This window comes from Amblyomma americanum, chromosome 6, assembly GCF_052857255.1.
Source record: "Amblyomma americanum isolate KBUSLIRL-KWMA chromosome 6, ASM5285725v1, whole genome shotgun sequence".
Lineage (NCBI taxonomy): Eukaryota > Metazoa > Arthropoda > Arachnida > Ixodida > Ixodidae > Amblyomma > Amblyomma americanum.
In genome coordinates this window covers 56208657-56235744 of record NC_135502.1, presented here as the reverse complement: position 1 = coordinate 56235744, position 27088 = coordinate 56208657, and the positions used below count along the sequence as shown (strand labels likewise).

The 27088-nt window shown below is 46.5% G+C and overlaps 4 protein-coding genes across 6 annotated transcripts in view; all 4 read right to left on the bottom strand.

Moving 5' to 3' along the window:
• LOC144093508 (uncharacterized) overlaps positions 1–4789 on the bottom strand; it is a 6526-nt gene extending 1737 nt beyond the window's left edge. Inside the window, exons 1-2 of the mRNA XM_077626965.1 lie at positions 4651–4789; positions 1584–1731 (exon numbers count right to left, since the gene is read on the bottom strand). Of these exons, the coding sequence (XP_077483091.1) occupies positions 1584–1719 (136 nt within the window). The 5' untranslated portion in view covers positions 1720–1731; positions 4651–4789. The remainder of the gene's footprint in view (positions 1–1583; positions 1732–4650) is intronic.
• Positions 4790–11309: 6520 nt separating this feature from the next.
• Positions 11310–16388, bottom strand: LOC144093505 (uncharacterized). Of its 3 annotated transcripts, none has more exons than XM_077626961.1 (3): positions 16109–16241; positions 14934–15114; positions 11310–12833 (listed from the first exon to the last, which is right to left on the bottom strand). In XM_077626961.1, exons 1-3 carry the CDS (start codon positions 16124–16126, stop codon positions 12646–12648), a joined length of 387 nt encoding a protein of 128 aa, XP_077483087.1. In that variant the 5' UTR covers positions 16127–16241; the 3' UTR covers positions 11310–12645. The 3 variants fall into 3 exon arrangements, with proteins under 3 accessions (XP_077483087.1, XP_077483088.1, XP_077483089.1); XM_077626962.1 differs by lacking the exon at positions 16109–16241 and adding an exon at positions 15730–15750; XM_077626963.1 differs by having other exon boundaries at positions 11311–12833; positions 16235–16388.
• Positions 16389–17855: 1467 nt separating this feature from the next.
• On the bottom strand, positions 17856–21074 carry LOC144094717 (uncharacterized). Its single transcript, XM_077628631.1, has 3 exons — positions 20889–21074; positions 19772–19982; positions 17856–18730 (listed from the first exon to the last, which is right to left on the bottom strand). The coding sequence occupies exons 2-3, from the start codon at positions 19971–19973 to the stop codon at positions 18543–18545; spliced, it is 390 nt and encodes a 129-aa protein (XP_077484757.1). The 5' UTR covers positions 19974–19982; positions 20889–21074; the 3' UTR covers positions 17856–18542.
• An 875-nt stretch (positions 21075–21949) lies between these two features.
• LOC144093507 (uncharacterized) lies at positions 21950–25718 on the bottom strand. The gene is made up of 3 exons (XM_077626964.1): positions 25567–25718; positions 24497–24701; positions 21950–22879 (listed from the first exon to the last, which is right to left on the bottom strand). The coding sequence occupies exons 2-3, from the start codon at positions 24690–24692 to the stop codon at positions 22692–22694; spliced, it is 384 nt and encodes a 127-aa protein (XP_077483090.1). The 5' UTR covers positions 24693–24701; positions 25567–25718; the 3' UTR covers positions 21950–22691.
• Positions 25719–27088: the final 1370 nt, after the last annotated feature.

The following is a 27088-nucleotide window of genomic DNA, read 5'->3' as shown; positions in this document are numbered from 1 at the left end:
TGAAATGTAAAAATTGCAAAAACTGTGCTGCGAAGTTCAGCTCAGCACGGTAACCGAGAGAGATGCTGAATTTGGCGCCGCGTACCTTTAAATGCATACATAACGTGGACGACAAAACAGAAAAGCGTCCATGTGCTACACACGATCCTGGAATCAAAGCGCTGTGAAATCGACAGGACGGTGAGACTCAAGGCGAAAGGCTAGCCTTAGCAGTTAGGTGCAGGGCTACCGATTCGAGAATAATTTCCGAAATTTCAGTGAGACTATGAGGCCACGTTGGGAAAGAGAAATTTTGATTGTTAATTTGCGATAATTTTTACATTTATTTTTCACTTTAATTTTGTAGGTTGTAAGCACTATATTTCAGCACAATTTTCGAAATTTAGTGTCTGTAATTACACGGTAAAATTTAGACGGGTGTCCAGCCACAGGTGACAGAAGGAAACGATAGGCTGTCTCTACAGTCGAAATTCCTCGCCTCATTTCGCCCAGTGTTATTGCCCAAACGCAATAGCAGTTCTGCACATGCAATAATTGGTATTTGATGCCCTGTTGGCCCGCTACAATTCTCTGATTTGAAACAAGCGCCTAACTGATAAAATTTTGAGTCATTAGCAGATTTTAGTAATTACAGTATTAATGAACTTGTCAGCATGTTTGATGATATCCGTCAATGTTGTCGCTACGATCGCGAAATAACTATCACTTTACCTCAAAAAGCCTATCTATGAAAATTACTCTTCCCGCGACCACCCTGAATAATGGCGGAACTGTCGGTTTTTAAAACAGCGCTGTCTCCCTTATTCCTCTTCTACTTCGACACTTTGCTCCACTCAAGTTGTGTAGCATATACATGACTGTACACTTTCGCAGCTCGTGTAAACATTTCATCGGCTTCCATGGGCGTTACCAAGAATGGTAGCACCGAAGCAATAGTCCATTTAAGTCTTAAACACCGCTCGAAGCTCAGTCACTTAAAGCGGACTGGTGGAACAAGCAAAATGGCGCGCCTGCAGCGTTCTCTGTGCCAGAGGGAAAAGGAGCTCAGCAGCTTCAGAGATCTTACCTGGACGCTGTTAATGCCCGAGTCATTTTCCTGTCGTACAATGAAATGTTGAAGAACAATGTGCCGATATAATGCGAACTGCCAAACGTGATGTTTATCCTTGCTCCACTGAAGCAGCTTGTTGCCAAGCTGCTAATCCTATCAAAGTTCGTGTTATTAGTTGAAAATTTAGCCTCATTTATGTTTTTTTATAAAAAAAGGCAGAGAAATTATAAAACTTCAGCTAAAACTGCAGGTCTTCCCTGTGAGCCAATGGGTCGCTTTAGTGAAGACTTACCTCTGGCAAAAATACTTTTCGGGGTACATGCGGCACTGAAGAGTGTACAGTGAAGGAACAAAAAAAAAAGCCTATCGCCTCCGAGAATACTCAGTTTCGTGACGTGGCAAAGCTTCGCGGAGCTGAGGGGCAGAAATTGGAAATTTAGCCATCGGGAGGGGAAATTTTGCTTCGCAAGCTTGGTGGCTCTGGATCGGTGTTGACAGCCCCGTCGGGTGGGAAGACACCGCGGCAGCTTACCAGCCGCCTTGAAGGCGTCCAGGAGTCCTCCGGCGGGGCCTGAGGAGGGGTCGACCGGCTCTTCTTTGGCTGGCGCCGCCGTGGCAAACGCCGCGATCAGGGCCACGCAGGCCAGCACCAACACGTATCGGCTCATTGTGTGATCGATCTGCCGGAATAAAAGGGAAAATTATTAGACTGTATCCCCTCGCGATGAGCTGTTCCTGGACGCCAGTTTCTCTTTTATTTTTTTTTTCTGCTATTAGAAATACTCGCACTGTTAGCCATGAGCTCGTCGGGCTTGAGCAACTGGTTGGGACTTTGCAGAACGCATGTCCTTAGCTGAGGTCCTTGGCCCTTAATTCACTGCTATATTTCATTTCTCTGAAATCTCTGGATATCTTCTGAAACCATGGCAGTGTAACTAATGGCCATCGTAAATGAAGCAGGAAAACTAAATGCGGAATGCACGTAGTCGACAAAGTTACCGTTCGTGGGAAGCACTGATTCCTGACATGACTTCAAGGTAGCTCCTGTTGACCTTGGCCTGGCTAGTGGGCACGCGTGCAGTTCGGCGTCGATAACTATCACGAATACTGCATGCAAAGGCCAAGACTACTAACCTGCTTTTGGCGCCAGCAGCAAGCTGATGTAGACTTCGTTTATTCTTAAACAATCGACACCTTTAACGCGTTGACATCAACTTCCCTAAATGCTTTCGTGCAATACCTGAATAGGGCAGAGGAGGGGCTCCTTATAAAACTCGTTTATAAACTCAAGCCCCTCCTCATAAAAAAAGGAAGGGCTCGTTTTTGTTCTTATACAAGTGCTCAACTAATGTCACTCTTTAAATTACATTAACAAAACGGCAATAATATGTGCATTTGCCTACACTTTTCTTAAAGACTGTTGGCTTTTTAGCATTCGTCTAATATTGGTGCTGCCATGCCAACGCAATTTTTTAAGCTGCGCTTTCCAGTGATTTTACTTGTTCCTTAATGCATCAAAAAACTGCAAACATTATTTTAACGTTACACGTAAAAATATGCATTAATGAATACTGCAACTTTCGTTATTTCAGTTAGCTCATCCGTGCTAAGAGTCTCTCCTCGAAGGAAGCACTTCGCTGATGGTGAAGTTTGCTTTTAAACTCTTCTTCCTTTTCTTCGCAATCTTCGCATGCTGAAAGCTACAGGTACATGCGGGTGCGACGTAGCCCAGCTAATCCGTGTAATCCACTAATCATGCGTCAGCATTGGGCTGCTTTTGGTCATCTTTAGGAAGGCACTCTTGTAAAGGGAATCTGTTCTCGTACCGCCAATGGCGACATGTCATTTTCAGTGATGTCATGAGTCATTGTTATACAATACGCCCCACAAAGGGTGGCTAATAACCGAAAGAAACCCGGGAAGAAGAAAACAGGTGTGTTTTCTTGTACCTTGTGATGACAAGCGAGGAATTTTGTGACTGCAGCAGAGCTTAACAGCATAGATGAAGGACTGAACCCCCCCTACGACAATGCTGCATTCATCAGCCTAAATTTTCGCACATACAAATGGCTGCAAGCACAACTTTTTCCCGTTGACCGTCGCGGATTGGAATTTTTTTTCTTCAGATGTATTTATTTGAAGCATCTTGCTAAGGTCCTGGAAAATCTATTTTATGTCTCCTTGTATTGCTGTCACGTGTTTCTCTAACGTGTGTTATTGCCTTCATAAAATTTATTTATAATGCCCTTCCTGCTTGGGCCAACCTGTGGCTGCATTGTTAACAAATCAATAAAAAATAAATACATTTTATTTCGCAGCAATTTATAGCGGCCGCGGACATTCATGCTATGAACGGACTTAGGCACATAAAGGTAGTATTAATATATTTTTTGCTATCCACGCTGAAAGTGTCGCTGTAACAAGTCGACCAGCCACTGTCACTTAGAATGTTTTGCGTTAATAGTGTATCGGCATCCATTCCACCCTAGAAACACCTATTTTCGCCTAGCTGTCCTGCACAGTCATGCTTGCCCTAGTTGCACCCACCAGCAGCATGCGGAAAATACAGGCGCTAATGGGCTTCCAGCACAATGCAGGCTACTAAGTCTCGCGAAGACCTTGGATGCCGCGACTCCCTCGCAACACGTGCAGTCCATCAAGCCTCTCGGCTGGTCAGCTAGCATGCTAGGTGAGCCGACTACCAAACGATCGCGTGCGCTGTATAATGCTCAGCGCTTTGCGACGGCGTTTTCCTTAAGCAACGGTGGCGTGAAAAAAAAATAGGTAAAAAGCAGTTCCAACAAGCGAATAGCAGATCTTTCCTTCTTGGCTGACGATACCAGCCTTGGCGAACTCCACCCTCGGTTTGAGGAAGTAGTTTGCAGTACAGTAGTTAAGCAGCAGGAAGCGGCCATACGCTGTTCTGCATTGCTCATCTTCCTTGTACGTGTACTAGAGCAGTACACAGATGCGATGATTCGTTGGTTCAGGGATCTTCGCGTTCACTCCGGAACTTGATGTGAATAGCCTCGCTTCCTCTTTCCCAAGAGATGCGAACTAAGCTCGAAAACAGATTACACATACGTCGTCCGGTTGCTTACAACATCGAAAAGCGCGTCTTGCCGAAACGAGCCGAACGGTTCGTACTGCCAGGGCCAGAATTATAGCCCCCCCCCCCCCCCTCCCCGCCATCCACCGAGAAATGTTACGTAGGAAGACTGAGTTGAGCTCCATTTTTTGCGATCGATTAAAGTCCGCAATATGCACGGTTCAAATTAGACCTCCCCGTCCAAACGCCCCCCTCATCCCAAGAGAGACCCGTAAATCCGCCCATGCGTGCTGCCTTAACATTACACTTTCTTTGGTGCATTAATGACGTCAGAGAAACACTCCACAAAACGTTATCACTGCATCACCTCGTTGCTTAGTTGTTTCAGAAAGTAAACATGGAAGAAGCCGGTTAAAACAAAAGTCACTCTTAATGGCAGCAGCGTAAGACTGCAAATCAAGAATTAAATCTTCAATATGTAATAGAAGCATAGAGGAGCCGTATAGTTGAAGACTTGCTTGGAAATTCAAAATAGGAAGCAAGCGCCCACCTGGGAAACCGTGGACGAGGAGTGTCACCGTTGCGCGCTCGCTGTTGAATGCGCGTCGAGTTCTTCTCCGGCACCCCTCACCTCTCCCTCTCTTCCCTCCTCCGAAACCTTCAAGTGGACGAAGGGAGGAGGAAAGAAGTCGAGCTGCTCTCTCGCGTTGCGCCCTCAGCTTTACCACGTCAGACGAAGCTCAAAAGTCACACGGGATGACGCATCGCGAAATGGATTTCCCGGAACGGTGTCGCCACTCTCGTCTCGGCTATCGAGTTCTCGTGTATTCAGTTTCGATTCGTGACACATGCAACGCCCGTTTTGTTTTCACGGGTGTGAGAGTGTGAGCTCCAAGGTCAAGTTGAGCAAACAGAGGCTTCGCTCGAAGGCTGGACAATCTTTACAGGAAAACTGCGTAAATGAGTGCCGGTGTCCGGGGAGAGTGCGGCTAAGATTAGCCGGGTGGCTTTTAAGAGTGCTTGAACGCCACAGAGCTTATCAGTCCGAAATATCTGTGCCTTTTTTTTTTCACTTTTCCTTCCGTGTTAGAAGGTGCGGTCAGTACAATGGAGAACTCTCGTATGTAAATATTACTGACCGAAATAAAAAAAGAAAACCTTCACTTAAGTAGATACAAAATACGCCCACCCCTAAAAGTGCGCAGTTGATGCATGTTGCATGCTAATGATTCGGTTTAATGAAGCCCGCTTTACTCAAAAGAGAATCAGGAAAATTTGACGTTCGGTGGCACTCTTCTGCTACAGCTTTCTCAATATTCTCATGTTTATTCAAATACGAAGTGTTGGGAAACATTTTTTGTGCCAACGAAAATTCCACAGACTCGAAAGTACCGCTGGTGTTCATCAGTTCGACTCGGGCTTAGTTAAATCATATTCGATTCACAGCTTCAGCTTTTATTGCGAGCGGGGGGGGGGGGAGTGGGGGGGGGGGAGGGGGGTTACTCCTTGTTCAGCTCGCCTGTATCAGGTGCATGAAGTCCACCCGATTTTCGCTCGCGCACTAAAATTTACTGGGATTGTCAATAAATGAATGGAATGCATTGCCATCCAGCGTCCAGCATCGTCAGCCATACTGAATCATCGTCTTTTCAAGCAGCTTTACTGCTAAAAAGCTTCATACAGTGCTTGATTCATCTGTGTGTTATGAATGCTGTTAGATTTTGCCGCTGCCTTTTTGCTTTACGTATGTTCTGTTTTCCCTTGTGCTATGCTGAGCAGTGCCTGAGCTTGTTTTGCGCATCAGCGCGTTTCCAAAGTTCTTGAATCTTCTATTATGCCGAAATGTTAACTCAATTTTGGTACTGTACACCTTCTATAATTTGTTATCGGTTGCAGCTCTCTTTAAAACATCCCCCCCCCCCCCCCATGTGATGCCAGATCTGGTCATTTAGGAGAAATAAATAAATAAATAAATAAATTCCCAAATTATTCTTCATTCCCACAGATTTTGCCATTTTGTCAGGGAAGACTGAGCTCCGACCAACCGAACATTCCTTTTCGGCATTTTCCATTTAACGAATATACTCTTTTTGCAGACTTGCAGACTATATCTTAACCACTCGCTGAATGCAGCGCAGATTGAGGTTAAGGTTAATCTTGAATGCATCACACAGCCGGCCGTGAGAGCAAGCTCGCTCGCTTCCGTGTCGCGAATGATACCTGTTTAAAAACGCCTTCGCGTCCACTCTTTGCGAAGGTCGAGTACGCAGTAGCCTTCAAGTCCCCACTATCTCAGCACTGCCTCGCGAGAAACACATTTTTTTTTATTGTTCTTTACTCGGTCACTGCGCCTCGAGGAAGAATGTCATCGAGGCGGCGACCGTGAAGCAATGCAGAGACAATGCTCGAAAGGAAGATTGTCCCAAGTGAGCTCAAGGTACACGGGAGGTAAAGAAGAAATAATAGTCATGTACTTTAATGGCGTTCGCACAAAAACAGCAAAAGGCGGGCCCTCATCACATCTTCCTTCATTGATTTTTCTAAGCCTTATGAAAGCAAGCGTAGGATTGAGATGGGTGTCACGCTTAAATAAAGCTTGCTTTATTTTTCAGATAAGATTTTTTTAGCCATTTCATGTTGTCATTTTTTAAAGCATAATCAGTCTTTTGTGAGTATGAGCCGATGTTTTTGTGATGCTAGTTTGTGATGCTATGAGGTTTGAAGAAAGAGCCGTATAGTCCTTCTATCAAATGGTTCAAAGCCTTCGAGCATCTTCCGGCAACGCGCATAGTGACATCGTGTCTTGGCGATCGAGGATACCTGTCAGATTGGATCCTAATTCGTGGCGCAGTTGTTTTCGCGATGACGAAACGAATCCGTGAAAGTAGAATTGTTGAGCTCTTCGCGATTTGAAAGCATGAAACTGTGAACGCCTCCAAAAAAATTAAGAGAAACTCGAGGCGTATTCTTTTCTGGCGCTAACTGAGCCCGAACAGCTGCGTGTTATGCGCATATGCACCTTCATTTTTCGAGCGCGTATAAAACCGAGTGCCGTAAACCAAAACGGAGGGAAGAAAAGTTTCCCGCTGATAATGCTTACCCATGATCTCTCTCCCAAGATTTGGAGGCTGCTGCCCCTCGTTATGACACATTGCGTCAACAAAGCGATATTCTTTCGGTGAAAATTTCTTCCGTGGCCGATTTTCAAACCAAAATTTCGTAAGCACTCCTTTACAGGCGTAGCTTGTTACGACCGATTCTTTGCGGGCTACCTATTTTCAAAGGATCATTTCGCAAATCACGTCCTCAAATATTTTTTAGCTCTGTGTTCTGGCCTCGCTTAAGCAACCAATATTTTGCCACTGTAAATAAATACTGCTTTTATTCGTAAAAACCTTCTGAAAGGCCTTTTTTGTTTCCTTTTCTACAGCAAATAATTTCAGTAGATAACCGTATCAAAGCAATAGCTCTCCGCAATCGGGATTTTACTAACGCTACATATAATTCTCTCTTTACCGCTGCAAACAAAGCAGAGCTATACAGAAATTCTCGGCCAGTAAGAAATCGATGTAGTCAATGTTCGGTAACCATTAGTTCCTGCCAATCCAGTAATGGTTTATCGCAAGAAGCAGTGCGCTGCGCCAAGTTTGCCAGATACAGGCATATAGGCAACACGTCATTTACGAACATCGTTTACGAGACTTATTATAAACCTATGAAAGCAAGGTCGCGATACACATCAACCTTAAATAACAGGTGAGATCACCACGTTGGAACACGGTGCTTGATCTTGCGCGCAGTAGCGCAACGCCTTCTTGGACTTGAAGATACAATCACTCGCGTGGCCATATAGAGGAACTACGCACTCAGAGGTGACCTTCTAGTAGCCTTCATTCACGGCGTAAAGCCACCTCGAGGGCGATTGTAGATTGCGATCGTCGATCAGATGTGCCTCCAAGAGCAGAACACTCAACCCCGAACACGGCCGCTGGCCAGAAAAGCAGAAAACAGCGCGCGCCTTCGGCTTTGCGTTTATGTAGTCTTATTACGGTTCGTTGTCACGTGGCCATCTCTTTCCTGCTTTTGCAGCTCTGCGAAGGCCGAAAAAGAAAGATGCTGAACGCATTTGAATGCTTAGAGGTGCTTACACGTTTGCTTTATTTACTTCAGCATAGTTGTTTTTTCGAACTCATGAGAACTCAAAGTTAATGTTCACTATCTTCACAAGTCTTCAGAACAGTTTGTTAGATACCGATGTGTCGACGGCCGTCGACGTGAGCACAGTTATCAAAGTTGAAGGCTGTTTCTCTCTCTCTCTACTACTACTACTACCACAATGTTATTTCGTTTGAGGGCCTCTTCATTACCCATCCATGAGCAGTCAAGGACATCTCTTAGAACGTGGGTTGGGGGAGGAGGAGAAGGGCCTTGTTGTGCTATTTCTTTTTTTGTTTCTGGCTTCCACCCACTCAGCATCCTGATACCTTGTGAACTTGAAAGGCACATACATTGCACCTCTGTCGCATCTCGGCCTCTCAGCTGACATTCAAAGGCCGTATAAACTGGAGCGAGTTGTTGAAGGCTTACGAGGCTATATTAAAGGCATTCTTAACCCGCCACTCTTGCTCAGAGGTTGTGGCGTTCACTGTGTAAGCGTGTGATTGCGGAATCGAATTTTATGGGCGACCGTACTTCGATTTAAGCGAAATGAAAAAAAACTATGTGCTGTGCGAAGTCAGTGCATGTCAAACGACCCCAGGAGGTCTGAGTTAGTCCGGAGCCCACCACTATAGCGTCCCTAATGCAGCTCTCCCTTAAAAATTTTCTTTAGACAGTCTATAGGCTGTCCATACACTTTTGTATACAAAGTTTGATGACTTTTCATAGACAAATCCTATAGACTAGTATACAGGCAATACAATACTTATAGACGGTCTATAGACAATCTGTATATTTAATGCCATATTCTTTTAGTAGACTTTTTCTATAAACAATCTGTCAGGCACGTGGCCAGAAATGTTTTTCGGGAGAAGCCCGAAGTAGTTGTATAGGGCGAAGCACAGGGGGGAGGGGAAGTTGAGCGCGATTTCGGGAGGGAGGGGGCCCTCGCCTTCCCCCGTTTGATACGTGCGTGCAATGTTTAGACAATGAATTCACCAAACTATATATCCATAGGAAAATAATAGAACCTATAAGAAGTCTATAGACAGTCTATAGATCTATAGACTATAGAGGTCTATAGACAGTCAACAGCTTCGTGATTTTAATCCCCGTATAGGAAAAACCACTTACAAGCCAGCAAACATTCCCAGGGAGCATGCTTTGAAGAGGAAGACGTTAAAAACTGAAAGGATAAGGTACATTATTAATTAAAGGCAACTGCTTACCGCTAGAGCAAACTACAGCAACCAGCAGTTGCTTGCCACCTGTGACTCCTTAGGGGGGGAGTGGCAAATTGAATTATTTTAGCCTTTTAATTCAGGAATTACTAATCGGCACACGCCCTAAGAGCAGCCATCCGGATACAGAATGAAGCTACTCAGTTTTCTCACAATCCTCGCATTTTGGGAAGAATTCGTCCCTTTCCGGAGCTCCATGCAACCCGAGACACAGCCTGTTCAGGGCAATCTCTTAATAAACTTGTCTAGCCACGAAGGCTAAAAGATGACAAAGGGAGGCCGAGTTTATCAAGTCTAAAATTGCCTTAGTTCAATTGCTTTAAGGAAATGCTTCAACGTGGAGTGAGATTTGAAATAAAGAAGCACTCCTTGATGTTAATGAGTAATTATTACCTGAAATGAAATATTCTAACCCTTACAGGACGGCCCATAACACGCGATCACTTAAATTGAAATCTCTCTTACACACTTCAGACTAACTTTAGCCTGTGTCAAGCCCGGTATAAGTGAACCCAAAGCAGTTAAGTCCAACACATCTACCGTCGAACTATTGCAGTTAAATATAACTGCAGAAAACTCTGTTGTTATGAAATGTCTGGCTCCCGAATACTACAAGAAATTCTGTCGTTTCGTTTGTTGCCGGTTGTCGCGGGAAGAACATTTGTGTTATCGCGACAGATTCAGTTCTTGCGCAGATTCTACTAAACAAGAGAATGCTATTCGTCGAATTGTAGACGTGACAGCGATAACTGCTCCGGTCAAATTCCTACGTACAGCTCTCCAATATTTCAGCAATATATCGCGCGATCGTCAACCAGACGGTCTTTCAGCGCCCCATGTGCAGGACTGCAGTGGCAAAACGGACGATAGTACGCGCATCTGCACAGAGAGCTTTCCAGTTGCGGCGTCGTCTGCTAGGGCAAAAACTATATAGGAAGCGCTGTTGTGAGTAGACGAGTAGAAAGGGTTGTATCACTTCAGCATAACAGCCGAGCCGATGACGCTTCAACTGGAAAGCACTAAGTGCGCATGCGCGTACTCTCGTCCGTTTTGCCTCTGCGTTCCTGCATTAGACGCTGAATAGCTCTCTAGATGACGGTCACGTGACATTACTAGAAATTGCAGAGCTGTACTTGTAGCGCTGTCAGATAATATCACTACAAAAATTTCTGTTTACAATGCCAGTGACATTTAAGCAGTCAGGGCTACCACCTCAGCCGCCCGCCAGACACAAGCACCAGGACACATGGACTTCAACACCGGACCTTGTTTTCATTGCCGAAACTAGACTATACCTTTCTGTCTCAAGTAATTTATGTCAAAAGGCAAATTTGCGTACCAAAAAAAAAAAAACGACAGAGTTCTTTTGACACTCTCCGCACAGTTCTTTTGACTGAAGTCGATTCCATCATAATTTAATTCATAATTACAAACAAAACTTGATCTAGCATTAAACTTACCGCACCTCCGTCATCTGCGCCGTTTCTTACCATTCAGCTGTCATTCAATTACCCTCTGGCAACCACGATTTGACCATTTCTCCTACGGCAGCAGTGGTAAGGTGAAACTCACAGCTCTTCTGCGCTGTATTTTGTACTCGGCAATGACTCCAAACCGAAGTGACGGGCCTGAATCCGCAACGCTCTATTTCGACGAATTAATCCATTGGCCTACTCTCATGTGTTCATGTCTACCCTGAAAGAAACTAGAATAATCTCATTCGGAAAACTAAAACAGCCCAGTGATGTGTCATCGTGCTCAGCGATATGTATATGAGGTCACACTTGAAACGACCACGTATAATGAATGCAAAGAGACCTGCTGGACTCCGGAATTTTTTTTTTTTTATTGAGGAACATACAGATATCAGAGAATGGCTTGTTTAACATTAAACACAAGTGTAAAGAAAGGTAACACGCCGATGTTCTGAACCAGTGAAAGAAGGAGACATCACTTCGAGCGCCCTAATGGTGACAGTGTGTGCATAAATATGCCCTCACATATCCCCCTTGAGGCACCGAAGTCACAGCGGCCGCCATTTTGTTGCCTGTGGATCACTGCGACAGGCCTCGGCACGTTTAAACGGATTATCGCTTCCTGTTCCGGCCGCACTGCTGAAGCTACGCGCTGGACAACAAAATGGCGCCCGTGACGTCACGTAAATATTCCTTATAAACGACTCTTATTTTGTTATGTTCCAAATTGGGAACGTTTTTTGTGTATCTACATTTACACGGTAGTCAAGAGTACTTTGACGGGGCCGAACCTGAAAATTTTCCAGGCAAACCTGTGTGGTCGGACTATTGACGACGACGGCCCTTCACTGCGACATCACTTAGCTTTGACCTTACTTGCTTTCGTGAACAACCTTCCCCTCTCATTAAAACTAGATACTCTAGCACAAATCCCGGACATCACCCATCTGCGTGACCTCATACGAATCGAAGCAACTCTCGTCAGCGGCTCGCTAACATTTTAGCCCATCCTAGAAGCAGCTGTACTTGATGGTCTCCAATTCTCACTCAAAGGAAGCATCTCACGCATAGCGACTGTTGGCGGCGCGAACAGTGTTCGCGCATTTGCAGACTGTGTTGCGACAAGCTTGCTCAGGTTTGGCGATGCGCATCTGTACCCTCCCCCCCTCCCCCCCGCCCCCATACCCCCCTCCACATATTAAACTCACCACAGAAGAAGCCACATTTTGGAGGCGAATACAAACGAATACCTTCCCTCACCTGTACTTGTACAGCTTCATTCACCCTTCCAAATACCGCCCCTTCTGTCCATGGTGCGGCGAAAAGCCTATGCTGTTTCACATTTCCTGGAATTGTCCCCAAAAACCACCTCATCTAAAAACATTACAGACATCAAACGAGCAGTGGGAGGCAGCCCTGACCAGCAATGGTCTGGAGGACCAGTGTCGCATCATCAGACTGGTCCAGGCATCCGCCCAAGCCAGCGGAGTCCTGAACTGAGGAGTCCGCCTACCTTACTCGTATAGAACACTTCAATGAAATAATAAATGTTTTATCTCTCTCTCTCTCTTTCAGGGCTGCTTCCTGGATGTTCGTTGTCTCGTCTCGAAGTTTAACGGTGGGGAATGTGGAGCGAAGGATGCGGATACGTTGGTTGCGAGCCACAGGGACTCAGGCACCGTCCGCCTGCTTCCTCAGCTCAGTCTCGAAGGGTTTGAGGATGGTGCGCGCGAAGTTGAACACGTTGGTGGCTGTGTTGGCGATGCTGCCCTTGTTATCCTCGGCCCAACTCTGGAACCGCATGGCGCCCGAGTTGTAGCTCACGGGAAACTTGTCCGAAGAGTGCTGCAGCTGGCCGCCTGCGAGTTGGAGAGAGAGAAAGCGACGCTGGATATCATCGTGGTGGAGGCCCGCGGAAGAGATAGCGGATACAAAACATAAACCTAAGTCAATCAGTGCACGAGATAAGGCTTCGCCTGAGCGTAGAATACCGCGGCGCTGAGCGGAAACCGGGTTGCATTTATGGGCGATTGTCTGATATCATGCTACTCCGAATGCTTGAATGCCTGCGCGCATGCCCGCACCCGCACCGCCGCGCACCAGCCGCGAATAACGAACAACCATTAACTATCGCAGTTAGCTAGCAAGGGCAAACGTTTTACCAAGCCGTTGATAGACTTCCATACCTCGGCTCTTGCGCCAGAGTAACTCTTTATCTTTATCAACTGTCATTATTTATACTACCCGGAACCATAAAGTGTATGTGAAAAATATAATTGTTTTATCTTGCCGGTATCACCCGTGGGACCGGAACTTGGAGACAAACGATAAGATTCTAGATTTAACTCGCGTTAAGGATATGCGAGCTGAAATCAAGAAGTGGAGATGAACGTTATCACGGCATGCAATACGGAGAGTAGATAAGGGTTGTTCCGTCCGTTACGGTACTGAAGCGAGATCCTAGAGAATAAAATGAAGTACGTACAGGAAGGTAGATATTGTTAGGCGGGAGATGAGACTAAAAAACAAGGTTAATAAATTGAATGTTAGAGCTGTGCAGAAACAGCGCGAAAAGACGAGGACGAACGATGGGTACAGTTTAGTTTCGGCCATAGGTTGGCAGCAGCAGGTGCAGGATAGGGGTAAGCGGAGGTCAGTGAGAGTAGCCTTTGCCTTACAGTGGATGTATTCAAGCTGATGGTGATGATGCTTTACAAACAATATGAGTTTTATTTTTGTGAAATGAGCGAAATCTGCCCAAACAGAATCTGAGAAAAACGAGGGAGACCCTCATCCGCACAAACCGTTGCGCTATCCAAGCTCTTGTGTAATTTCGTTACAAGCTCAGAAGACATGGGTAGGAAAATGAGGAGCTCTTTATAGCATACATACTAAGGAAGCCAACAGATAATAATAATAATAATAATAACTGGTTTTTGGGGAAAGGAAATGGCGCAGTATCTGCCTCATATATCGTTGGACACCTGAACCGCGCCGTAAGGGAAGGGATAAAGGAGGGAGTGAAAGAAGAAAGGAAGAAGAGGTGCCGTAGTGGAGGGCTCCGGAATACCCAAAACAAGGAAAGCATAGGGGAATGGTCCTTTGTTTTGTCATCAAGATCAATGAAAAATTATTAGCGTAAACGTTTTATGCAATCAAATATAGTTGATTAGAAGGAAGAAGAAAAAAACAACCCCACGTCGCCAGCGGAATCCGAGCCCGCGACCTCCGTATGTCGCATACGGTCGGTGGCGGCTGTCCAATCTTCTGCTTTTGGGATTATGTTTGCGTGTAACCTAACCTTGAGAGTGTTCGCCTGCGCCACCCTCGTCCATAGCGGCGGACGTAGTACGTCCTGTATTACCACGGGGCTAACATGGCACGTGATCGAGCGGTCAGGGCGGCAGCTGCGTGAGAACCTCCTTACGATGCCTGCCTCTAACCGAGTCCTTCCTAGTGAATTTTGCTTTTTTTCATTTTTTGGTGTAGAGCAACTAAATTCGGCAAGCTTATCTGGAAGTCCACTGAATGCTTAAACACAAAACTTCAGTGAAATATATTTATTAGTTTTGATATTATAAATATTTACATGCTTCTTAATATACCGAACTTCCAGAAAGCCTGGCCCACCAATAAAACACGGTAGGAGGCCGCAGTATTTTTCAATCTTTCTCCAAGGAAATGGTTGGTGCAGTAATATTCATCAAATATTTTTAGCAGCCTGATCTTTTTTTTTCTACACATAATGTCATATCCACACTTACATAGCGCACTCTCCATCGTCGTGTTAAATTAGTGACAGAGTGAATAAAAACGTAATTGAGAAATATAGGAAAATTAGTGCGTAAAATATATTCATGAATTCGCGCGGTACAACTAGCTTTCCTAGTCGTTGTTATTTAGAACTCCTGTTGGGTCCAGCGAGCCGGACGTGCAAGGATGAGATTTGTCTCACTCACTGGCCGTTTTGAGGGCGTCAAAGAAACCGCCGGAAGAGTCCTGCGGTGGCGAGGAGGGAGACGAGGAGGAGCTGCTCGAGGACCTGGACGAGCCACCCTTTGGAGGCGGAGCCGCCCTCACAGCCGCACACGCAAGCAGCAGCAGCACGAGCAGGGCAGTCGGGTTAACCATGCTTCCGCACTGCGAAGGACGCGACCCCCATTCCTTTAACATCGAACCACTAACCCCAGCTTCGTAATGGGGGGTGCATTACGCACGATTAGACAAATGTGTATTCTGTAGCCGTGCACTCTTTCCCTAGAAAAAGGAACGTTAAAAATTGCATTCGGCTGAAAACTTCACGGATATATGCAATTTGTTTATTCTTCGTTATTACATGCATTATTTGTTTTATTTCAAGTGCCTGTGCCGTACTTTTATGCCCCCCCCCCCCCCCCCCATGTAATACCCTTGCACGAGGGCCCTTAGGGGTACAGTAAATAAATAAATAAATAAATAAATAAATAAATAAATAAATAAATGTTAACGAGCGTGGCAGCACAAAGCTCTCGTTCCACTCACACAAGATCTCGTTTTGCATTTTTGAAGTTTTTGACGCAATTTTTTTCTTTCGAAGACAGCGGAGGGAGGTGCTGAATTTTAAAATTTGAGTGATCAGCGGCCCTATTATCGATGAATTAATGACAAAAAATTAAAAAGGATTTGACTGTGTTTTGGCCCTGAAATTCGGGTTGGTGAGCTTCACTTAGACGGCTGGCACTCTAGGGAAATGTATTCTTCGCTGTCTATACTTACGTTCATGGTTTATTTCAGAAGAAAACGTGTTTAAACAGGAACGCGATTTCCCATCTGCGCTTCGCTGAAGCACTTTGTAACGGCAATCCGGCACGCATTTATTAGCGCGTATATCTTATTGGCACGGTCGTCGAACCTGTACACAAGCATATTTCCTCAGCTTTTCTTCAGAGATTACGTTACAATTGAGTTCGTTTTATTACCGATGACTCAAATAATGGCTCGAAAGTGGCGTAACCGCCAAGATCTCCCCCGCGGGTATGGAAATTTTCGAGCGCTATCGATAATGGAATGCACCAACCAAAATTTTCACATGCGTGCCAAAACGCAAACAAAATTAAATTTTCGATTCTACAAAAACCATATAAAAAGTAGCTACCCTTATTTTCGCTTTCATTTTTCTCTTCTTAAGGTCTAACACGAGAAGTCTCGACAGGACGGCCTAACTACAGAAGTTGCAGGTTGACTGGTTAAACTGTTAAGGCCTGTAAACATGCCGACTTACATTTCAGGCGCAGCTGTCCTTATAAAACGCCCCGCCGTTGGCACCCAGAATGTGTGAGACGCCTGCCGCAGTCTTCGCCTAGCTTCCACCTTGGCCACCTCGGCCCCGTTTATCGAGGACTTGGTTTTGTGTGGCCATCCTCCTCTCCTACGTCCCTGTGACGTAACGGTCGCCTGTGCCGTTCTACGACGGAAATGGAGGGAGAGTAAGTGCGCGGTGCCCTTTCCGTGCGCGGTATATCTCTCCAGTTAGCCCTGAACGCTTAAATCAGCCTTCGCACTACTGAACCAGGAGGGCATAACTCGGCTGGGGGAGTTGGCTGCGCGTGACATAACGGTGTAGCGGGCAGGGCCGTTTTTGAAAATTGTAAATTGGTTGTTCGGGAAAGGAAATGGCGCAGTATCTGTGTCACATCTCGGCGGTCACCTGAACCGCGCCGTAAGGGAAGGGATAAAGGAGGGAGAGAAAGAAGAAAGGAAGAAAGAGGTGCCGTAGTGGAGGGCTCCGGAATAATTTCGACCACCTGGGGATCTTCAACGTGCGCTGACATCGCACAGCACATGGGCGCCTTTGCGTTTCGCCTCCATCGAAACGCGGCCCCCGCGGTCGGGTTCGAACTCGGGTTCTTCGGATCAGTTGCCGAGCGCCCTAACCACTGAGTCACCGCGGCCGGTGGCTGTTCTTTCGTATATGCTCTTGGGTAGAAGAACCTTTGTATTGAAAATCAGAGCTGTTCAGCGCGCTTTACACGGTGGTTACAAAAGCGCACATTTCGATCGATAAGAAGTAAGCAGTTTCCTACTGATATTGTCATCACTAGCCGATAAAGTACTGTAAACATTGCCTTGTTGTTGTTTTTTTAGTTGCAGCAGGAATCGAGAAAAAAAAATTATCTGCGGAAATACGCACAGGTGTGCCGGATAAGCATACTTCTCGAGTGGTATATCTTCCTCTCAGACGCGGGAAGCGAGAACGACAGAAAAAACGACGGGTAGAAAATAGAAGGTGATGATAGCATAACATACCGTGACCGCAGCGGTGGCCAAGTGGTTGATGATCCGCCTCGCATGCGGGAGGTGCGGGGTTTGATCCCCAGTGCCGCTGAGTACCCACCGGTGATACAATGGGTACAAACTTTCCCCTGGTCTGGTGTTCGGCTTATTCAGGGTGAAATGCTTGGGAAATGGGTCTTTGACCCTACCTTGAGTAGAAGTAAAATACCTTGTGCCATGGCGCTCTTTGGCCACAAATGACCTTGCGCCATAAAAATCCGCTATCATCATCATCATCATCATTCTGCAATGTCTAATTATACTATATTACGATATTTACCGAAGGCAGTAGTGGCATGGTGAAACCCACGCCTCTTCTTCGCTGCGGTTAGTACAGTGCATTCAAACCACAGTGACGGCAGTAAAACCGCAGCGCTCTTGTTCGACGAATTAATCCCGTGGTCTACAGTCAGTGAAGTTGGCTTTGCTTTCAATGAAGCTGGGATAATCTCATTCGCAAATCGGAAACAACACAGTGCTTGGTCCTCGTGTTCATCAATATTTATTGGAGGTCAAACTTGAAACGATCGCGTAGAATGACTTCAAAGACACCCGCTGGGCTCCGGACATTTATTTATTGAGGAACGTACAAATTGCAGAGACCGGCGCGTTTAAACACACAAGTGTAAAGAGAAGTAACACGTCGATGTCTTGAACTAGTTAAAGTAGGAGACCCTACTGTGCGCTTCATAAATCGTGACGTATTGTATGAATATGCCCCCAAATATACCCCGCAAGTCCTTGGCTCTTCACAAAATAAATGGCTTCTATTTTATTGTATTAATAATCATGGACATCGTTCTGTGTAACCTGCATTTTCATGGTATGAAGGAGATAACTCGTATGGGGCCGAACAAATAATCGCTGCCGCGCTATTCAGCCACGCCGAGCTTTATCTGCAGCATCGCTTAGCTTTGGCCTGGCTTGCTTTCGTGAACAGCATTCGTCTCTCTTCAGAACGAAATACTCTAGCACAAACCGCGCTCATATGACTCGTCTGCGTGACCTCATACAAATCAAAGTAGCTCGCATCAGCTGTTCGCGAACATTTTACGCTTATCCTAGAGGAAGCAATACCCGATCATCTCCAGAGTGTCTGTGCACTTGCAGACGACATTGCAACGAGCTGCCTCATATTTGGCGATGCGCATCTGTTTCAATGCTACCTCCCGGATGTTCGTTCCCTCGTCTCGAAGTTTCACCACGGGGCATATGGAGGTAAGGATGCGGATGCATTGGTTACGAGTTGCATAAACTCATGCACTGTCAGCCCGCTTCCTCAGCTCGGCCTCGAGTGGTTTGAAAATGGTGCGCGCCAAGTTAAAGACTTCTGCGGCCGTCTTGGAGATGCTGTCATTGTTCTCCTGGGCCCAACTCTGGAAGCGGGTGGCGGCCATGTTGTAGGTCACGGGAAACTTGTCCGAAGTGTGCTGCAGCTGAAGGCCTGCGAGGTGGGGAGAGAGAAAGCGGCGCTCGAGAACATTTCTGCGGAAGCCCGCGGAGGAGATAGCCGGTGCAAGAATTTAAGCCAATCAGCGCTCGAGATCAGGCTTTGCTTGAGCGTAGAATATCAGAGCGCTGAGCGGACACCTGGCTGCATTCATGTGCGAGTGTTTGAACCGCGCAACAGCTGATGCTTGATGCCTGCACGCATATATACCCGCACTCGAACCCCTAAACATCACTGAACAACGAAGAGCCATAAACTATCACAGTTAGCTAGCAAGGACAAACGTTTTACCAAGCCGTCGATAGACTGCCATACCTCGAATCTTGCGCCAGAGTCTGTCTTTATATTTTTCAAATGGAATTATTTACAATACCTGATGCCATAAAATGAATGAGAAAAAATATACTAGTTGTATCTTGCCAGCATCACACATGGCGCTAGAAATCGGAGCCCAACAAAATGGCTCGATATTACATTGAGGACGGCGAAGCGAGCTGTAGGAATGAAAATGATAGAGGGAATGTTAAGGGGCGGGAAAAGAGCACCATGGGTCCGAGGCCCAACTGGTGTCAATGATATCCTATAAGCTGAAATCAAGAAGAAATGGGCATGTACGGGCGAGCAGGGCATGTAATGCGGAGATAGATAACGGATGCTCCGTTAGGGTAATATGTACGGGGCGCCAGGTAGTGCTGATGGAGAGATGAGATTAGGAAACGAGATTAGTAAATTGAAGGTGGTATATAGGCTCGCGCGAGCAGGGCGAAAAAACGAGAACGAACGAAAGGCACATCTTAATTGCGCTGATAAGGCGACCGCAGCAAGTGCGGGACCGCCGTAAGTGGAGTGTCAGTGAGAGCTGCCTTTGTAATATAGTGGGCGCAGTCGGGCTGACGGTGGCGATGATTATCCGTTAAAAACAATATCTATCATCATCATTCACGATTTCACGCAGTAGAAAGGTGGCTTTTCGAGTTGTTTTTTTTTTTTGCAGTTGAGTATGGGGATGGTTGTGATGAAATTTCTTTGACTTACTGGTCGTCTTGATGGCGTCGAATAAACCGCCGGAATACCCCTGCGAAGGCGAGGCGGCGGCAGGCTTATAGGCCGGTGAGGAGGTGTTGCCCGCTGAACTGGACGCGCCACCCTTGGGTGGCGGTGCCGCATTCACGGCCGCACACGCAATCAGCAGCAGCAGCAGCAAGGACAGGGCAGTCGGGTTCAGCGGGTAAACCATGCTTCTGCACTGCGAAGGACGCGGCCCCTATTCCCTTAACTTCAAAAAACTACTAACCACCGCTTCGTAATGAGGCACATGGACGAGATTGCGCATGATCAGACTGGAATGTGTAGTCTCAAGCCATGCGCTCTTCCCTTATCAACAGGAACATTAAAATCGCATTCTGTCGAAAACTTCACAGATGCATGCAACACGTAACCCGCGTGGCCGCAAACCGCTCCCATTCCACTGGCACTATAGATCTCATTTTGCGTTTTTGAATTTGTTGGCACAAGGTTTGTGCTTCGAAAACAGCGGAAAGAGGTGCCGACTTTTAAAACTTGTGTGATCGGTGCCCCTGTTATCTAAGAATAAATATACAATAAATAAGAAAGAATAGCTATGTGTTTAGGACCGACATGCTATCTTGGAAGCTCCACTGAGATGGCTGGCATTTTACGGAAATTTAATCTTCGCTGTCTAAACTGATAGCCACGATCTATTTCGGAAGAAAATGTGTTTAAACTGGAGCATGATTTGCCTTCAGCGATCTGGCACGCATTACTTATAGCGTATATCTTATTGGCACGGTCGTTGCACCTGCGCGCGAGTATCTTTCTTCATCTGAGATAACGGTACTTTGGAGCAGTTTTCTAATGATGCGTTCTCCTATGGTGAGTCGAGAGTAACGTAACCTTGCCAAGTTCTCCTCTCCGAGTGGACACATCGAGCACAGTCGAAGGATGAATACAACAAATAAAATTTTAAATGGGTGCTCCGCACAAATAAAAATATCTTCTGCACCATTCAAAACGTATCTACCATTTTCCTTTTATTAACGTCTAACACGAGACGGCTCAACTGAACGGTCTAACGATACAAGTCTCAGGTTGCTTGGTTAAACAATGCAGACCCGTGGACGCGCCGACTTACGTTTCGAGCGCAGCTGTCCTTAGAAAAAGCGCCGTCGCACGCACCCGGAATGCGAGAAACGCCGACCGCAGTCTTCGCTTAGCTTGCATCTCGGCGGCGTTTCTCGATTCCGGAGTTTTGTGTGGTCATCCTCCTCTCCTGCGTCCCTGTGACGTAAGAGTCGCCGACGCCGACTGAGGCACAGCGAGAGCGCGGTGTCCTAACCATGCGAAGTATCTCTCCAGTTTGCCCGGAACCCTTGAATAAACCTTCGCGTTTTTACCGAGAGGTTAACTAGAGCTTAACTAGCGCAGACGTCTGCAGCGCGGTTGTTCCAACCGTTTCGTCCGCGCAATGTTATCAACGAGAGGTGTGAAGTAACGGTGGAACGGGAAGGGTCGTTGTCCATTTATGCTGCTGTGCGGAAGGACGTTTGCGTTGAAAATCAGGTCTGTCGTGCGCGCCTAACGGAGTGGTTCTTAACTACATTACGGTGGTTAAGAAGGTTATCAATGTCCTGCCGATCTTGTCATCACTAGACGGGAAAGGGTTGTAAGCACAGCCTTTTTTGTGGTTTTTAGATGTAGCAGAAAAAGGGGAAAAAAAATAAAACTGTTATCCGCAGGAATGTCAACAGGCAGGCCGGGTGTGCATGGTTTTGGAGTGCTACCTTCCTCTGAGATGTGGGAAGCGTGAACGACAAAAAAAAAATATGGGTCTAAAATGGAAGGTGGTGATGCCATAATACAATGTGCAAAGGTAACCTTAACATGATACAGCCGATGGCAGCGCAGCAGTGGCGTGGTGAAACCCACGGCTCCTCTTTGCTGCGGTTAGCACTCGACAGTGCTTTCAGCGGTGTCGCGCTATTGAGCTACCACACCTACCGCAGTAAACCCGCAGCGCTCTAGTTTGACGAATTAAGCCCGTGGACTTACTGTTAGTGCTGTTGGTTCTACACTCACTGACGGTGGAATCTCAACTGCGAATCGAAAACCGAGTGCAGTGCACTCGCAATCGACATTTATTTGATGTCAAACTTGAAACGATCGCGTAGAATGACTGCATGCAAAGACACCCGCTGGGCTCCGGATATTTTTTTATTCAGAAACGTACAAATTGCAGAGACCAGCACGCTTAACATAAGGATGCAAAGAGAAGCAACATGTCGATGTTTCTAACTGGTGTAAGAAGGAGACACTACTCCCTAGTTCGTTACGTCTTGTGCATGAATATGCCCTCACATATACCCCGTCAGTCCTTGGATTTTCACAAAATAAAGGGCTTTTATTTTGTTATTTTCAAAATTATGACGTCGTTCTGTGTAACCTTCATATTCGCGGTATTCAAGAGATGACGTTTAGGATGCCGTACCTTAACTTTTTTCAGATAAATCATCGGCGTCGCGCTATTGAACCACGCCGGCCTTTCACTGCAGCATCGGTTAGCTTTGACCTGACTTGACTTCGCGAACAACGTTCGTTTCTCATTAAAACGGGAAATTTTAGCGCAAATCACGTACATCCCTCGTCTGTGTGACCTCATACAAATTGAAGCAACTCGCGTCAGCTGCTCGCGAACATTTTACGCCATCCTAGTAGCTGCAGCTGTACCCGATTCTCTCCAATTCTCAGGGATAGCGACTTTAAGCAACGCGACAGTGTTCGGGCACTTGCAAGCTTTTTTGCGACGAGCTGTTGGAAATTTGTCGATGCGCACCTGTGTCAGTGCTGTTTCCTGGATGTTCGTTCTCTCGTATCGATGTTTAGCGGCAGGGAATATGGAGCGAAGTGTGTGGATACATTGAGTGTGAGTTAGACGAGCTCAGTGTCTGGAGGGCTTCTTCCTCAGCTCGGTCTCAATGGGCTGGAAAATGGTTCGAGCGAAGTTTAAGATGTCGGTGGCCGTCTTGGAGATGGTGGCTTTGTTCTCTTGGGCCCAATTCTGGAACCGCATGGCGGCCATGTTGTAGCTCACGGGAAACTTGTCCGTAGCGTTCTGCACCTGGCCGCCTGTGAGGTAGAAAGAGAGAGAGAGAGAGCGGTGCTCAAGATCATTGCTATGGATGGCCGCGGATGAGATGAGATAGCGGTTATCTGACTTCAATCTAAGGCAAACAGCGCCCGAGATCAGGCTTTTCTTAAGCACAGAATAGCAGGGCTCTGAGCACACACTGGCCTGCATTCATGTGCGAGTGTCTGACACAACGCTACTGTGGATGTTTGATGCCTGAGCGCAGGGACATGGGGAAAAAAAGGGTCCCCCCCCCCCCCCAACACTTCCCCCCGGACAGGGTACACGCTTCCCCCCCCCCCCCCCCCCCCGGTTGTTCTCCAACTACTCGCACTCAGATCAGATTTCTGACAAACGCTTCAATTCTAGAACGTCATTAATGTAAACTATAGTGCGGCTGAAATAGTTGACTTCGTAGCCAGTCGTAAAGCATTTCGTTCTAGTAACACCTGAACCAATCATGTCACAGTAGATGTCGCTGATTATCTGAGCCTATTCATGAGCATGATTAGCACAATTGAAACAGACTAGGCGCACTTTTTCCAACGCAGCCGATCACTCGTCGTTTGTACACATTTATAAAGCTGCCCAATTTAAATGAAGTTCGATAAGCATTAACAAATACGTCTTTGAAGACTGCAAAATGAGAAAATATAAACAAGAAGAACAATATTTGATTAAATAAACCATGGAACAAATTAAATAACCATCAAAGGAAACTCGAAATCTTGCCTCCCCCCCCTCAACCAAACGTTCCGGAGTCTCTGCCTACGCGCATGCCCGCGCTGGCAAGGCGCACCAACCGCGAATAACAAACAACCGTAAACTATCGCAGTTAACTAGCAACAGCAAACGTTTTCCCAACTCGTGGATAGACGGCCACACCTCGAGTTTTTCGCCAGATCGAGTAGCTCTTTATCAGCTGTCATTATTTATAATACATGACACCATAAAGTGTATGAGAAAAAAATATGATAGTTCTGCCTTTCCATTATCATCTATGGGCCAGGAACTTGAAGACTAATGAAGAGACTTGCTATTACATTGAGGAGAGTGCAGCGAGCTGTGAAAAGGAAGATGACAGGGGTACGATTAAGAAGCAGCAAGAGAGCATCTTGGGCTCTAGAACTCGAGTAAGTGATACGGTGGCTGAATTCAAGATAAAGGGATGGCCGTGCAGGCAGGGCATCTAATGCAAAGAGTAGATAACGGATGATCCGTCAGGGTACTAAAGGGTGATCCAAGAGAAGAAACCGCAGGGCAGCGGGTAGTGCAGACAGGTAGATGAGATTAGGAAACGGGATTAGTAAACTGAAATGTGATAGGCTTGCAGAAACAGCGCGAGAAAGCAAGGATGAACGAAAGGCGCTCTTTCGTTAGGCTGATAGGTGCGGGACAGCCGTAAGTGGAGTGTCAGTGAGAGCTGCCTTTGTAATACAGTGGACGTATTCTGGCTGTCGATGATGGTGATTATCCGTTAAAAACAGCATCCATCATCACCATTCACAGTTTTTCGCGATGCCTATAGCCTTGCGAGTTTTCTTCTTTTTTTTTTGTACAAAGCTCGGTTCTGGTGCGGCGAGCCGGACGGACGCGATAAAATTTCTTTCACTCACTAGCTGCCTTGACGGCGTCGAGGAAGCCTCCGGAAGAGTCCTGCGGAGGCAAGGCGGCGGCAGGCTTGGAGGACGACGAGGAGCTGCCCGAGGACCTGGACGAGCCACCCTTGGGAGGCGGAGCCGCCCTCACGGCCGCACACGCAAGGAGCAGCAGCAGCACGATCAGGGCAGTCGGGTTCAGCCTGTGAACCATGCTTCCGCACTGCGAAGGACCCGACCTCCAATCCTTTAACTTCAATCTACTAACCCTAGCTTCGTAATGAGGCGCCTAGACGAGATTACGCATGATCAGACTGTAATGCGTATTCTGAAGCCGTGCCCTCTGTCCTTCTCAACAGGAACGCAAAAACTCACGTTCGGGGTCAAACTTCACAGATATGTGCAATACGTATCGCGCTGTTGCGTGCCAGTCAGACTAAATAGATCTCAGTTTGCGTCTTTGAAGTTTGTGACTTAAGTTTTGTCTTCAGTAGACAGCGGCGGAATGGGCTGTATGAAAGAATTGAGTGATCAAAGGCATTTACTGGAAAACAAAAAATCTGATAAATGAAGCGAAATGTCACTGTGTTTGGGCCCTGAAGTTCGGCCTAGTGAGCTTAACTGATACTTCTGGCACTTTGCGGAAATTTATTTCTTGCTTTCTAAACTGATACTCACGCTCTATTACTAAAAAAATGTGTTTAAATTGGAGCATCATCTGCCATCAGCTCTTCTCTGAAGAGATTGCTAACTGCGATCTGGCACGCGCATTCCTTAGCGCGTGTGTATCTTACTGCCGCAGTCTCTGAACCGATGGAGGCACAGCAAGAGCGCAACATAACCTCCAAGCTCCCCTCTTCGGGTGGGTTAATCGAGCGTAAGCGAAAAAGGAATGCATTGACTAAAAATTCCGCTTTGGTGCTCCTCGCAAAGAAAAATATATTTCCGCTTTTGCTCAAAAACATACGACAGGTAGACCACCCCGTTCTTTTTTCTTTTCTCTTTTTAAGGTCTGTTTTTATGGCCTAACGATAGAAGTCGCAGGTTGCTTGACTGAGCTCTAGGGACCTGTATGCATGCCGACTTACGTTTAAGACGCAGCTGTCCTTAGAAAACGCGTCGCCGTACGCACCAAGAATGCGCGAGGCGCCCAGCGCAGTCTCCACTTAGCTCCACCTCGGCCCTGTTTTTTGAGGCCTGGGTTATGTGTGGTCACCCTCCTCTCTTGCATCCCTGTGACGTAAAGGTCACCAGTGCCGCTCTTCGACACCGATGGAGACACAGCAAGAGCGCGGTGCCCTTTCCACTTTGCCCTGAACCCTTGCATCAGCCTTCCCGTCCTTAACAGGAGAGCATAACTCGGCGAGGGAGCGGAAACGTCAGCAGCATGGCTCTTCCAAACCTCTCGTACGCGCAGAGTTATCAATGGGGCGTGATGTAAAAAGGAAAAGGGCAGGGGGCCGTTGTCCGTTAATGTTCCTGTGTGGAAGGGTCTTTGCATTGAAAATCAGCCCTGATGTGCGCACCTAAAGGAGTGGTTACAAAAGCGCGCACCGAGAACAATCGGAAAGTTAGCTGTGTCCTACCGATCTTGTCATCAATAGACGGACGAGCGTTGTAAACATTGTCTTGTTCTATATGAGTTTTAGACGCAGCGGAAAAAAAAAAGAAAAAACTTTTACCTGCGGAAACGTGCCCAGATGAGCCGGATGGGCAATAATTCTGGCTTGCTCATCCGCGTAACGACAGAAAAAAAGTAAGGGTCGAAAATAGGAAGTGATGATACCAGAGTACTATCTGTTGCCTGCCTTGTGTCTAATACGCAATGCTATCGTGCCCGCGCGCACACACGTGCACAAACACACGCGCGCGCACACGCACACGCGCACACATGCACACACATGCCCTTTATGTTTACTTAATTTCTATGAGGTCAATGGGAATCAATTTATTTCTTATTTCATTGTGGTACGTATTTTACACCTTCTGTACTGACAAGGAGACAATGGGAAAAAGTTCGATAACACTTCTGTTTAGTGGCTTTGAGGAATCACACTGCTCTACAATACTCAGTATCGTGAAGGTTTATGCATGAAAGCGCAAAATGTATAGTTGCGTCTGGCGACTCCCTCCTTACATTAAACCGAAAAAATCCAGAAAGTAAGAGCCGTAACCAGACGAGGCAGAAAGAAAGAGTGAAATACTAAAAAAGAATACATGCTGGCATTTGCTCTAAAGTGATGCCCATATAAATCTACTTGCGTAGCCACTGATCCATGCACCAAAAAATTCCAGGTGGTCAGCATTTTCCCAGACACCTAGCTTCATTTAGAACGTGCTACTACAAATCCGGAAGCACGGAAGGCATGGCCAGTTATTGTCTAGTATGTTGCCATGACATGAACACGCGTTGTTTATGACCCGTTCGAAGTAACATCCTGGAATATTGTTTGCCTACGTTGCCGCGGCAGCTGATTATGGCTCAACTTTTGGCAGCCACCAGCTTAGTGCCTTGCTACAGCATTTCCCAGCCTCACACTGCCAAATGTTTCTCCGCATAGGATCACATTGGCAATAGCACTTCAACGTTACAGTAGTAACTAACGCCAT

What these genes read in the sequence shown, in the direction of transcription:
- LOC144094717 (XM_077628631.1), bottom strand. Translation starts at nt 19,973, where the DNA reads ATGGTTTACCCGCTGAACCCGACTGCCCTGTCCTTGCTGCTGCTGCTG. An exon ending in CGACGCCATCAAGACGACCA is followed by an intron (nt 18,731 to 19,771) that starts GTAAGTCAAAGA and finishes CCCACCTCGCAG; the next exon opens with GCCTTCAGCTGCAGCACACT.
- LOC144093507 (XM_077626964.1), bottom strand. Translation starts at nt 24,692, where the DNA reads ATGGTTCACAGGCTGAACCCGACTGCCCTGATCGTGCTGCTGCTGCTC. An exon ending in CGACGCCGTCAAGGCAGCTA is followed by an intron (nt 22,880 to 24,496) that starts GTGAGTGAAAGA and finishes TCTACCTCACAG; the next exon opens with GCGGCCAGGTGCAGAACGCT.
- LOC144093505 (XM_077626961.1), bottom strand. An exon ending in TGACGCCCTCAAAACGGCCA is followed by an intron (nt 12,834 to 14,933) that starts GTGAGTGAGACA and finishes TCCAACTCGCAG; the next exon opens with GCGGCCAGCTGCAGCACTCT.